This window comes from Mandrillus leucophaeus, unplaced genomic scaffold (assembly GCF_000951045.1).
Source record: "Mandrillus leucophaeus isolate KB7577 unplaced genomic scaffold, Mleu.le_1.0 Scaffold456, whole genome shotgun sequence".
Classification (NCBI taxonomy): Eukaryota; Metazoa; Chordata; class Mammalia; order Primates; family Cercopithecidae; genus Mandrillus; species Mandrillus leucophaeus.
The window spans coordinates 380,502-392,932 of record NW_012104876.1 but is presented as its reverse complement, the minus strand read 5'-3'; the positions used below and the strand labels follow the sequence as shown (position 1 = coordinate 392,932).

Below are 12,431 nucleotides of genomic sequence, written 5' to 3'. Positions count from 1 at the left end.
CAATTAGGAGGGGACTGCAGCAATTCAGTGGGGGGCGATGATAGCTTCTAGGACCCAGGTGATAGCGGAGGTGAGGGGACGTGGTCAGATCTTGGATATTTTGAAGTTAGAACTTACACAATTTCCAAAAGGATTGGATGTGGGGTGTGAGACAGAGAGGTGTTAAGCATGACTTCAAGGAATTGGAAGGATGGAGCTCCCATTTATTGAGATGGGAAAGACTGTGGGCAGAGCAGGTTGAGGGGGAAATTAAGAGTTTATTCAGTTTGGAAGCTATTTTGTTTGAGTTTCCTATTAGACATGTTAAGTGAAGATCAAGTAGGCAGTTAGAGAGGCAGGTCTGAAATCTATTCTGGGTTGCAGATATGCATTTGGAATTGATCAACATATAGATGGCATTTAGGACCAAGAGAGTAAGTATAGATAGAGAAAGGAGTTGTCTGGGACCTGAGTACTGGGGCCCTGAAATGTTTAGAAGTTGGAGAGAGAAGGACATATAGCAAAGGAGACTGAGAAGAAATAGTAACCAGGGAGGCAGGAAGAAAACCAAGAAAGCATAATGTTATGGGCTGACTGTAAGCGAAGTAGGTATTTTCAGGAGGAGAGAGCAATCTTCTGCAGCAAATGTTGTGATAGGTCAAATCAGATGAGGACAGAAAGGGACCACTGGATTTGGAAAGTGGAGGTCACGGGGTAACCTTGATAAGAGCGATTTCAAGGAGTGATGAGGTTGAAAGCATGAGGGGAATGGAGTCTAGAGAGCATGGGAGGAAAGGACAGAGTACACATAAATACCACTTTTGAGTTTTGCTGCAAAATGAAGCAAAGAAATGGTGCAATAGGCCAAGAGCTGGTTTTATCCCAGCTTGGGTTTTACCAGGCAAGTAGAATAGAGGAAGTGAGACCATGGCTTGGTGGTGCTTACAAGGGAATGATTATAATGAATCCAAGCCAATGTGTTCAGAAATAAATCAGAGTCAAATAGCCAGTCAGTATACTTGCCTGTGTATTAACTGCCTGGGATTTTGATACTTTCAAGGAGCCAGTTAGATCTTCTGATTCCCACACACCACATTTCTCAGCTCTTACCACATGTCAATCCCCCATGTGAGTCAAGACCACGGTCATTCTTGCTCCTGCTGTGATTATTCAGCACACTCTTAGACATCACCTCCTCACTCCCCACCCACCCCCTCCTGCCCATTTTAACAGCAAGGTCCACATCATTTCCTTTAGTATCTGCTGCTACCTCCTGCCCTTCCACATGTTTATTTAACGCACAAGATTCTGTGAGAAAACCGCATTGATTGACTGCAAAAGTAATTTCTAAGAGAGAAGTAAATTCTGCAAAGATGAATATATCAGGTACACATCAACTCCCTCTCCAGTCCCAAAAAGCAAAGCCAGAATGATGGCATCTGGAAACAGGGGAGCTCTTTGCCTACAGGCAGAGGCCCCACTTGTCCACTTTACACAAAGGCCCTCACTTGGAGGTACATATGTCTTCCAATGGGAGCAAGTCATTCAACATGTGCAGTCAGCAACACCAATAAAGAGATCTTGAAATCCACCAGACCCTGATCTATTTGCTCACTTTTCAAAAAGGTAAAGGGATCCATTTTGAGTCGCATCCGGCTGGCAAAGGTGACTTCTCCATTAGGCACAGGAGGTACAGTGCCTAGGGCCCATTAATAGTTTTAGGGGCCCACAAAAATGTTTTAAAATTGGAAGAAAAAATGAATATGACAATGATACTGAATATATTTAAAACATGAACCCAGCTTGGATTATATTCATCTTTATACCAATGCAGTCATAAAATGTAACTTTTAATGTTTTTGAGGAGGAAGGAGGTCCATGAAGACAAAAGTGTCCAGGGCCCATGAAAGTCATACTACAGCCCCTGCTAGTGTGATGTTTAAGGCTTCCTTCAAACCTGGGTATTTTGTTATGCACATTTTGACTTAGTTCTCTTCAAGTAACTGCTTTGAGATGTACGACTGTTTATTTCTTAACAATTACCAAATAGACACACCTGGCCCTGTGAAAGGTGGGAAAGGGATGTGGCAAGATTATTCATCTGCTTCCCTCTGGCCCCTGCCCTTGCTCACCAAACCATCCACTATTAGTTGAGAAGAGGCTGGGAGTACCTACATGGGACGTGTGTTTTCTTTTCATGGATGCATTGGTGTTACTGCCGCATCAGGCCATAGTAATAATAATAGTGATAATAATACTAGCTGGGTGTGGTGGTTCACACCTGTAATACCAGCACTTTGGAAGGCTGAAGTGGGAGGATCGCTCGAGGTCAGGAATCTGAGACCTGCCTGGGCAACATAGCGAGATCCTGTCTCTACAAAAAAAAATTTAAAAAATTAGCTGGGTGTGGTGGCGCATACCTGTAATTCTAGCTATTTGCGAGGCTAAGGCGGGAAAATTTCATGAGCCCAGGCATTCATGGCTGCAGTGAGTTGTGATCACGCCACCACATTCCAGCCTGGGCAACAGAGTGAGAACCTGTCTCTAAAAAACAGAACAAGAAGAAAAATACTGATAATGATAACAGTAAATAGCTGTGGAGCTTCATTGTGTGCTGAGCAGTAAACCCAGCATTTAACATGACTGAGGAAATAATAAAATAGGTGAACTAATTTGATTAAACAGCACCCATTTTTACATTAAACTTCATTTTTTTTTTCCAGTAGCTTTAATTTTTTTTTTTCTTTTGAGACAGGGTCTTGCTTTGTCACTCAGGCTGGAGTACAGTTGTGCAATCATGGCCCACTGCAGCCTCAACCTCCCAGGCTCAAGTGATTCTCCTGCATCACCCTTCTTAGTAGCTGGAGATACAGGTATGAACCACCACACCTGAATAATTTCTTTAAATTTTTTTGTAGAGACAGGGTCTCACTATGTTGGCCAGGTTGGTCTCAAACTCCTGACCTCAAGTGATCCTCCTGCCTTGGCCTCCCAAAGTGCTGGAATTACAGGTGTGAACCATCACGCCCAGCTAGCTTTGATTTCAAAACTTTTCAAAACCACCTGTCTACAACTGGGAACACTCCATTTATAGAAATAAATTATATAAAATGCAAATATTATCAACATTTAAAAACTATCGCAACATACTTCTGTTCTAATGGCTTATTCAGCAAGATTCTAATCTATGTTTTAGTATTTTATGGAAATTTCAAGGTTCTTTGTACCTAGATAAAGTGCTCACAAATTTGCATATTTGTATGTTCATTTACTCATTCAACAAATCCTTGTTGGTTGTCCCGTATATCACAGTCACTGTTTCTAGATGCTGGAAACACAATATTGAGCAAAATCAGCAATGGTCCTTGCCCTCACAGAACTTTCATTTAATGGAGGAGTATGCAAAGTCAAATAATTATACAGGTGTGAAAACTGCAACTGTGACAAGTGCTTAAAGAATGGCAGGAGAATCTGTAATAGGATATTTGAATGCTTGGGGGTGTGGGTGGTCAGGGAAAGCTGCCCTAAAGAAGTGATCTTAGGATGAATGTGGGTTAATTAGGAGAAGGGAAGGAAGAGTTTTGCAGAAAAGGAACAGTTTGTGCAAAGGCCAGAAAGAAATCAGAGCGAACATGAAGGACAGAAGGAAGCCGGTATCTGGAGGACAGTGTTGGGGAGGTGAGGTTGGAGCAGTAGATGGCAGCCCCATTTTGACGTTAAACTTCTAGGAAGGGGTGTGGCTTCTCACTAGTCAGAGCAACTTGCCTTTTGCAAACATATATGTGTTCAAGTGTGTCAAGTACATCAAAGAACTGGTGTGTCCGTGGCAGCCTTGATAGGGAATCCCAACTTCCTCCCTCCCGACATGCTCACCGTTCTTCAGCATCACACTTTCACTCTGACTCGAGGGGGTCAGTTCCTGGGGGCTCTTGATATTGCTCAGAGCTCTGGAGAAGTGCTCATCCACAACACTGCTGATGTCCCCTTGGAAGTAGGTGAAAAGGACACACCGGGAATTCCATTCTGTCTTTATAGGCTTCTGCTTGCCTTTGGGCATCCGGATGTCAGTCTTCTTCATTTCTTCCATTGTGAGTGAGTGACACAGGTGATAGCTGTGGACCAAAGGCAAAATGTCACTGGCACTATTTTACCAAGTGGCTTGGCTGTGGTTTGGGTGAGCAGTATCCTCAGGGGCAAGCGATTTGCTCCCACCAAGTACACATGCTCACTGGGGCCTCAGGGAGCCACATAGCTTCTAAAGGTCAATGACAATGCTGTTGGGAAGCCTTGTCTAATCAGTCTTCAAGGGACAACACAACAAATCTCCATGAAGTGCTGAGAAGGAGCCTTCTCTTACAAATGAGAATGATCAGACAACCTGACTAAAGAGAGCATCAGGAAATGGGGAGGTGGGAGGACACTGAGGCCAAATAGCAGAGTAACTTGCCTCCTGGGGAAGCGCCTTTCTCCTAAACGAATGAGCCAGGGTTGGCCCAGAACTGCCTGTAGGCATGGGCTCCCATGGAAAGCTTGACCAGGCAATCCAGTGGGTGCTTGACAATTTCAATAGTAGGCATTGCTTTCCATCTTGACCACTTGCACACAAAGTAAACACATCAAATTCTCCTACTCCCCTGATGCCTTAATCTATGTAAGCCTGTGTCCTGCGCTTACCCGCATTCCATCTTAGAAACTAGCAATTACAAACAACACCATCTATAAAGCCTCCAACAGATATATTCTGAACAAAATGCAGAGGTACAAAAAAACATTTTTACACCAATGTTGTCACCATTGGTGGAAACCTCCTGAAAGGTTGTAAGGTTGTCAGCTCTGTTCCCCAGCACATCTTTTGTATCTAGAACAGGGCCTGGAATAGAGTAGATGCTCAATAGCTGTGTATTGAACTACCCTAAACTTGGGTTCCATCATTGGTATCATCATATCCTACCCTGAAAGTTCCTTGTGGGCAGAGGCTGTCTATTTGCATCCAGGTCAGGTCCTGGCATGCAGTGGGCCTTCAAGACATGCTGTGGCCTTCCTTTACTAGGGAAGTAGCTTGTCAGGATGCTTCTTTACCTTTGACCAACGAATCTGACTTGCCATGTGCTCTGGCTAAAGATGGATTTGATCTATTCATTCTTGTAAATTTAATGAAAATGACTAGAGTTTAATAGATTGTCTCTTTCTCTCTCTAGTTTATGAGACCTTGAGAACAAAATTTCATATTCATTTCTTTATTCCTAGCACCTAGCATAATATAGGTATTAAGTAACCAGTGTTTCCCCTGGTTGACAGTCATGCTAAGCATAACCAGGTACTAGCTCAAAAACGAATCCATTGCACCCTTACTTTCCAAAAACATGCGAACAAACGCTTTGAAAAACTGGTAGATTCTTATAAAGTTAAACATATTCTTATCGTGTGACCCAGCAATCTCACTTCTAGGTACACATAGCCAAGAGAAACAAAAACTATGTCCACACAAAGACATGTACATGAATGTTCACAGCAGCTTTCTTCATAGTAACCAAAAATGGAAAATACCCACATGTTTATCACCAGGAGAATATATAAACTAGCTGTGACATATTTATACAATGGAATGTTACTCAGCAAAGAACAAACTACCAATCTACACAACAGCATGTATGAATCTCAAAAACATGTTGAGTGAAAGAATCCAGACACTAAAGGTCACATATTGTACATTTTCACATACATGAAACAAGCACAAATAATCTGCGGTGATGAAATTCAGAACTGTGGTTGCCTGTGGGGTAGAGATTGAGAGATTGACTAGGAAAGGGCATGAGGGAGCCCTCAGGGGTGTTGGAAAGGTTCTGCATCTTGATGAGGGAGATGGTTACTACATGAATGGATAAATTTGTTAAAACTCATCAAATTTTACACGTAAGACATATGCATTTCACTGTAGGTAAATTATTCCTTTATTTAAAAAAAAGTACATGATCTATTCCGATACTTGAAGGGATAGAAATAAAAACCAAGGTGTTATGAATTATAAAGCAATGAGAAGCATGGAGGCAGTACTTTTTTAAAGCTACAGTTTACAGAACATCTACTCTGTGCCAGAAACTACACATCTATCTTCTCCAATCTCCATAATCCTCAAATTAGGTATTGTTATCCCCATTTTACAGATGAGCAATCTGGGGCTTAAAAAAGGTGAAATAGACTGCCTAGGCTACACAACTAGGGAGTGGCAGAGCTGGGATTTCAACCCAGGTCTTTCTGGCGTTAATGTCTGTCCTACCTTCACCATCCCTTATTGACTATCCATTAGATTTAATAATACCTTCTCCTCTATGGGCCTCAGTCTTTCCATCTATCTCCTAATCCCTAGGGGGCCTCATGCCAGAACCCTAAACCAGTCATCTGGTTTCCTTCAGATAATGCAGGCAGCAACTCCCAACTCCGTCTGCTCCCTCGGGGCTTCTCCTTGAAGCCTCTGCCTACTGCTGGAGGGGCCAGTGAGCACCTTTGGAGGATTCACCCTCTCATTCTCAGAATTTCCAGTGGCCACTGCTCAAGGTTCAGGCTTGACACAGCTTGCAATCTCTCTTTGCTAACTCCCCTTGAAGCCACATGGGAAGGAGCTGGTAGGACCCTAAGGACATTAGGGCCCTGAAGCACGTGCTTAGTCTCCTTGGGTAGAATCCACAGATGACCCGGGCCAACTGGCTACAGTCAGGAAATATTAGAGATGGAGAAAGTCAGAGGTGGTGTTTCAGCCCCTTCACCTTGGAGAGCTCAGTCCGTGGGAAATTGGGCATCCTGAATAATAAATTCAGTATTCACTGAATAAGTACTACCTATGCCCTTCTTTTCCTCCCCAACCACACCTCACACAATCAAAAGGAAAGCCATAGGCTACTTCTCTGGATCGACTCACAAGCAACTCCCTGGGCTGCGCTTGGACCACAGTGGAGAGAAACTGTATTTGAGGAATATTAAAATTTTGAGAACTGTCATTGGCATAGTCCTATGAAGAACTGCATCTCACTCTACCTCTGGAGAAACATGAGAAGCTTCATCCTCAAATGAGCCCTCCATAAGAGGTCTCTTCATTCATGAATTAATTGCTGGGGTGTGTCTTGCTTAGGAGAAAGAGATGCTGCACAGTTGGATTGAAGGGGATGTCAGTGAGGCTAAAGAAAGGGTGGCTGTCTCCCAGAGAAGGTGTTCCCATATCAATGCCTGGCTTATAGCAAAAGCCTCTCGTAGTACACAAAACCCCAAGGTCAAATTTTACCAGTGGTACTGCCAGAACAGCATAATTACTAAACAACAGGCAGTTTGCAACTTTCCCATCTCACAAGATACAAAGACAGAAAGTGCTCCCTCAAATATTGCCCACACTTCTGAAAAAAAAAGAACGAACGAAAGAAAGAAAGAAAGAAAGAAAGAAAGAAAGAAAGAAAGAAAGAAAGAAAGAAAGAAAGAAAAAAAAAAAAGATCTGTGAGCACAGAATCCCAAACCAACATTTTGGCCAGAACTCTACCATAATCTGCCTGCATGGACGGACTTACCGCACTTCTCCAAAATGGTACCTAGCACTCTGGGGTGGGGTGGGAAGTCAGAGGGGTTGGTTTGTCAAATCAATAACTTGGAACAAAATCCCCAAGGGGACCAGATTATATCTTATTGAGCAAAGTATTTGATGACTACCCCATTTCTTCCCAGTTAAGTTTCTTTCCTCCTCCCCAGAAAAAATCCCCAGATTCTCTTACCTCTTAATTCTGGACCATCACCTGATTCTATGGCTGGGAAAAGATGGCCAGAGCTGCCTGGCTCACTTCAGAGCAGCTTAGTGCTTGCGGAAGCAGGAGCTGAGAATTTGTACCCCCAGCTCCTTGTTACTTTCCGCCCCTCTAGCTGGGACTGTACAAGGCGTTTCCTGCTAGCTATCTATTAAGAATGCAGAAAATGTACTCCAACAAGTCAACCTGGTTGGGCACCTGCAGGAATGAGGAAAATGGTAGCTCTTTTTTTTTTTCTTTCTTTTTGCACTAAAAAACGCATTTTGTGGGATTGTCTCTTAAACTGGGAGGCCAGTTGTTTGTCCAAAACCATACACAGAGTCAACAACAAATCAAACATCAGTTTTGGGGTTTAGATCAAACCGATGTCACATCAGTCTCAGGAACTGAGAGTCAGTTTGGTTTATCTCTAGTTTTTCCCTCTCTCTCCATGGGAAGAAAAGGAGAGCTCAGACCCCTAGAAGTCTGGACTTGTCACAGGCTTCCATTGGCCAAAGAGGGAGAAAGGACTTCTCTCAATCCGCAATACGCAAAGCAATTCAGGGTAGGAGGTTTGGAGAAGGGGATCCCAATCCTCATTTAAAAAACCCCTCAATATTACCTCAGTAAGTGGCACCATTATTCAGGCTCCAAATCCTAGAGCCATTCTTCACTCCTCTCTTTGTCTATTTCATCAATATTAATTCAACAAATATTTATTGAATGCCAACTGTGTGCCAGGCACTATTCTGGGGGTTGTGTTTTATAGTGAACAAAACACACCAAATACCTGTCCTCATGGAATAAATACACACACATGTTATCTGTTAGTGTATATATACACATACCTACATTATGTGTACAATGCCAGATGGTGATAAGTACTATAAAGAGATATTAAGCAGGGTAGAAGAACAGGGACTGATAGGCTAGGTGCTAATTTATAGAGGGTGGCCAGAAAAAGGATTTTCTGATAAGGTGACACTTCAGCAGAACCCTGAGGGGGAAAAAAACCACATGGATACCTGCTTTCCTGATACCTGAGGGAACATCAAATTCAAAAGGTGAGATCGTGCTTAATCTGTTCACAGAAAGGCAGGCCAGTGTGACTAGAGGAGAGGGAGTGAGGGGAAAAGAAGATGAGGACCAGGTCACACGGGACCTCATTGGCCACGCTACAGCTTTTGGCTTTTCCTGTAAGTGAGAAGGAAACCCACTGGAGGGGTTGGAGGAACACATCCACAAATCCTGAGAGTTCTACCTTCCAGATGCTTTCCAATCTCTCCTTTCTCACTACCTCTCCAACATTCACGGTAGTCCAAGCCCTCATCATTTTCCCCCGGACCATCACCACCACAGCCTCCTAACTGGACTCCTGACTTCCACCTTTACCCTTTTCTAAACCATTCATCCCAAGACAGTCATAGCGACCATTTTAGAACACGGAATGCAGTCACTCCTTGTTTAAAAGATTATAATGAAAAAAGTTGACCTCATGGGGGTAGAGAATAGATACCAAACACTGGGAAGCGTGTGTGGGTGGGAGCGGGGGGAAGAACAGAAGCTCTAAACTACAGTTAAATAGAAGGTATTCTTCTGTATTCAAACAAACCTTCTACTGTTTGATAGCAGAATAGAGTGTCTATAGTTAGCAACAATGTATTATGTATTTCAAAATAGCTAGAAGAGAAGACTTGAAATGTTCCCAACACCTAAATACTCAAGGTGGAGGCTGGGTGCAGTGGTTCCCACCTATAATTCCAGCACTTTGGGAGGCTGAGGTGGGAGGATCGCATGAGCCCAGGAGCTTGAGACAAGCCTGGGCAATACAGCAAAACCTCGTCTCTACAAATAACAAAAAAAATTAGCTGGGTGTGGTGGCACATGCCTGTGGTCCCAGCTATTGGGGAGGATCGCTTGAGTTCAGGTGGTCAAGGCTGCAGTGAGCCTAGATCATGCCACTGCACTCCAGCCTGAGTGACAGAGCAAGATCCTGTCTCAAACACACACACACACACACACACCCCCCAAAGCAAACAAACAAAAATACTCAAGGTGACTGACATCCCAAATATCCTGACTTGATCATTACATAGTCTATACATGTAGCAAAATATCACATATACACCATAAATACATACAAATATTATGTATCAGTTAGAAAAAGCTTCTAGTGGCTTCTCTTCCCACAGCATGACCTACGAGGCCCTCCCTGACCCGGTCCCTGCCTCCATCTCTGTTCTTATCTCTTACCACCCTCCCCTTCACTCCACTCCCCTTCGCTGACTTCCTGGCTCCTCCTTGAACAGGCTAAACACCCTCTAGTCTTTACCCTCACTATTTGCTCTTCCCAGAATGCCCGCCCCCCAGGCATCCCTGTGATGAGTTCTCTCACTCCATTCAAATCTCTGCTCAGTCATGTCTTCCTTCTTTAATTATCCTTTCTTTTAAAACTTTTACTTTAGCTACATGTGCAGGTTTGTTATATAGGGAAGCTGTGTGTCATGGGGGTTTGGTGTATGGATTATTTCACCACTCAGGTAATCAGCAGAGTACCTGATAGGTAGTTTTTCTATCATCTCCCTCCTTCCACCCTCAAGTAGGTCCCGGTGTCTGCTGTCCCCTTTTTTTTTTGTTTGTTTTTTGTTTTTTGAGACAGTCTTGCTCTGTCACCCAGGCTGGAGTGCAGTGGTGTGATCTCGGCTCAATGCAACATCCGCCTCCTGGGTTCAAGTGATTCCTCTGCCTCAGCCTCCCGAGTAGCTGGGACTACAGGCACACGCCACCATACCCAGCTAATTTTTGTATTTTTAGTAGAGACAATGTTCCACCATATTGGCTAGGTTGGTCTCGAACTCCTGACCTCGTGATCTGCCCACCTCAGCATCCCAAAGTGCTAGGATTACAGGCATGAGCCACCACACCCGGCCTGTTGTCCCTTTCTTTGTGTCCATGTGTACTCAGTGTTTAGCTCCCCTTCTCTATCGTATCCAAAGTAGCAGCCTTTCAAAGTCTCTGGCCTGTTGCTCCATTTTGTGTTTCTTCACAGCACTTTTCACCTCTTGGTATCATATTGCACATTTATTTGTTTTCAGTTTGTCACCCCTTCCAAAATAATGCCTGGTAAGTAGTGAGGACTCAGTAAATATTTGTTGAATGGACACATGAGAAGTGGCAGGGGGAGAAAAATTATTCCAGTATTCACACAAGTAAATGTACAACTGCAATGGTGAGGACTCAATGCCTGGTAAAAGAAGAGCCTGTGATAAGGATCCCTGACTTCATCAGGGAAGACAGGGTACCCTCTCTGTGGAAGTAATGCTTGAACTCAGATCTGATAAGACGAGGAGTTAGCCAAGCAAAGAGGGGAGAGAGGAGTGTAATAGGAGGGGCGTGGCAAACCTGAGTGACAGGAGCAGAGGAAGCTATGTGATTGGAGTGTAGGCAATGAGAGGGAACCAGTGGGAGAAGAGCTGGGAAGGCAGGCAGGAGCCAGAGCAAGCAGGGCTTTGCAGGCCATGTTGAAGAATTTTGTCTTATTCCTAATAACAATATGAAGCTATTAAAGGGGTTTAAGGATATATGTACTGAGGAATGTGGGGAAGCGGTGGGAGTGGGAATGATGACATAATCAGATGTGCATTTTGAAAAACACCAGTCTGGCTGCAGTGGAGAGAAAGGATTGAAGGAGTCAGTGAATGTGAGTAGGCTGACAACATTTACTGGCCACATGGAAGTGATGAGCCAGCAAATATTAAAGATAAAGAATGGGCCAGGAGGTAGGAAGAAAACCAGAGGGATGCTAGAATCCTAAAGCCCAAAGAAGAATGTATTTGAAGATAGAGGAACTGATCACCTGTACCAAGTGCTGCTGAAAAGTAGAACAGTCTACTAAAAATGTCTGTTGGATTTAGCAGCTTGGAGGTCATAAGTGACGTTAGTGAGAAGTCTTTGCTGGAGTGTTGAGGCCAAAGGCAGATTCAAGTGGGATGAGAGAAGTGGAGAGGAAGAGCTGATACTGACAATATGGAGAGTACTTTGCAGGAGTTTGGAGGTGGAAGAGTGGAGACACAGAAGAGAATCTGGGGATGGGATTAGGAGGTGCTAAATGAGGTTTTTGTTTCTTTTTCTTAAAGGTATAGGTATTGACATCATTAAAGGCCAATGGAAAGGATCCAGTTGAGAGCAAGAGGTTGAATATACCACAGAAATAAGGTGTTATTAATAATATAAAATTCTGGAGAAAGCAGGTGGAGAGGATGGCATCAAAGTTCAGGTGGAAGGATTGGCTTTACCCTCCTTCCATAGTAGGAGGCCTCCTTCCATAGTAGGAGGCACTGTTCTAAGAGGAGAAAAGACATAGGATGCACACAGATATAATGGAGTTTCTAATCTTGGTACATGTGCTAACCATTATTTATTTACTTATTTATAAGTAAATATAAAAATATTTACTTATTTTTAGTGGTAGGGGAATTGCACTACGAGGCGAGAGATCTTGACTCTAGTCTGGGATCTTTTCCTAAATAGATTTTCAACCTTGGGGAAGTTATTTCTCATTCCTTTGCCCTTTTTTTTAAGTGAAGGTGCTCTGTTAGATGATCTCTAAGGTTTCTTAGAGCTACTCTAAGTAAATCAAGAGAGGGGCAAGTCCAAAATATTAGAAAACTAACTTAAAATGTTCATTT

The 12,431-nt window shown here is 43.3% G+C and overlaps 1 protein-coding gene across 3 annotated transcripts in view; it reads right to left on the bottom strand.

Moving 5' to 3' along the window:
* Window positions 1-8,544, bottom strand: part of VGLL1 (vestigial-like family member 1) — a 32,197-nt gene extending 23,653 nt beyond the window's left edge. The window contains exons 1-3 of one of the 3 annotated variants that reach the window (XM_011994414.1): window positions 8,534-8,544; window positions 7,735-7,761; window positions 3,853-4,091 (exon numbers count right to left, since the gene is read on the bottom strand). In XM_011994414.1, coding sequence (XP_011849804.1) covers window positions 3,853-4,066 — 214 coding nt within the window. In that variant the 5' untranslated portion in view covers window positions 4,067-4,091; window positions 7,735-7,761; window positions 8,534-8,544. Of the gene's footprint in view, window positions 1-3,852; window positions 4,092-7,734; window positions 7,886-8,533 lie in introns of those variants that run through there. The other 2 variants (XM_011994413.1, XM_011994412.1) reach the window with 2 other exon arrangements.
* Window positions 8,545-12,431: the final 3,887 nt, after the last annotated feature.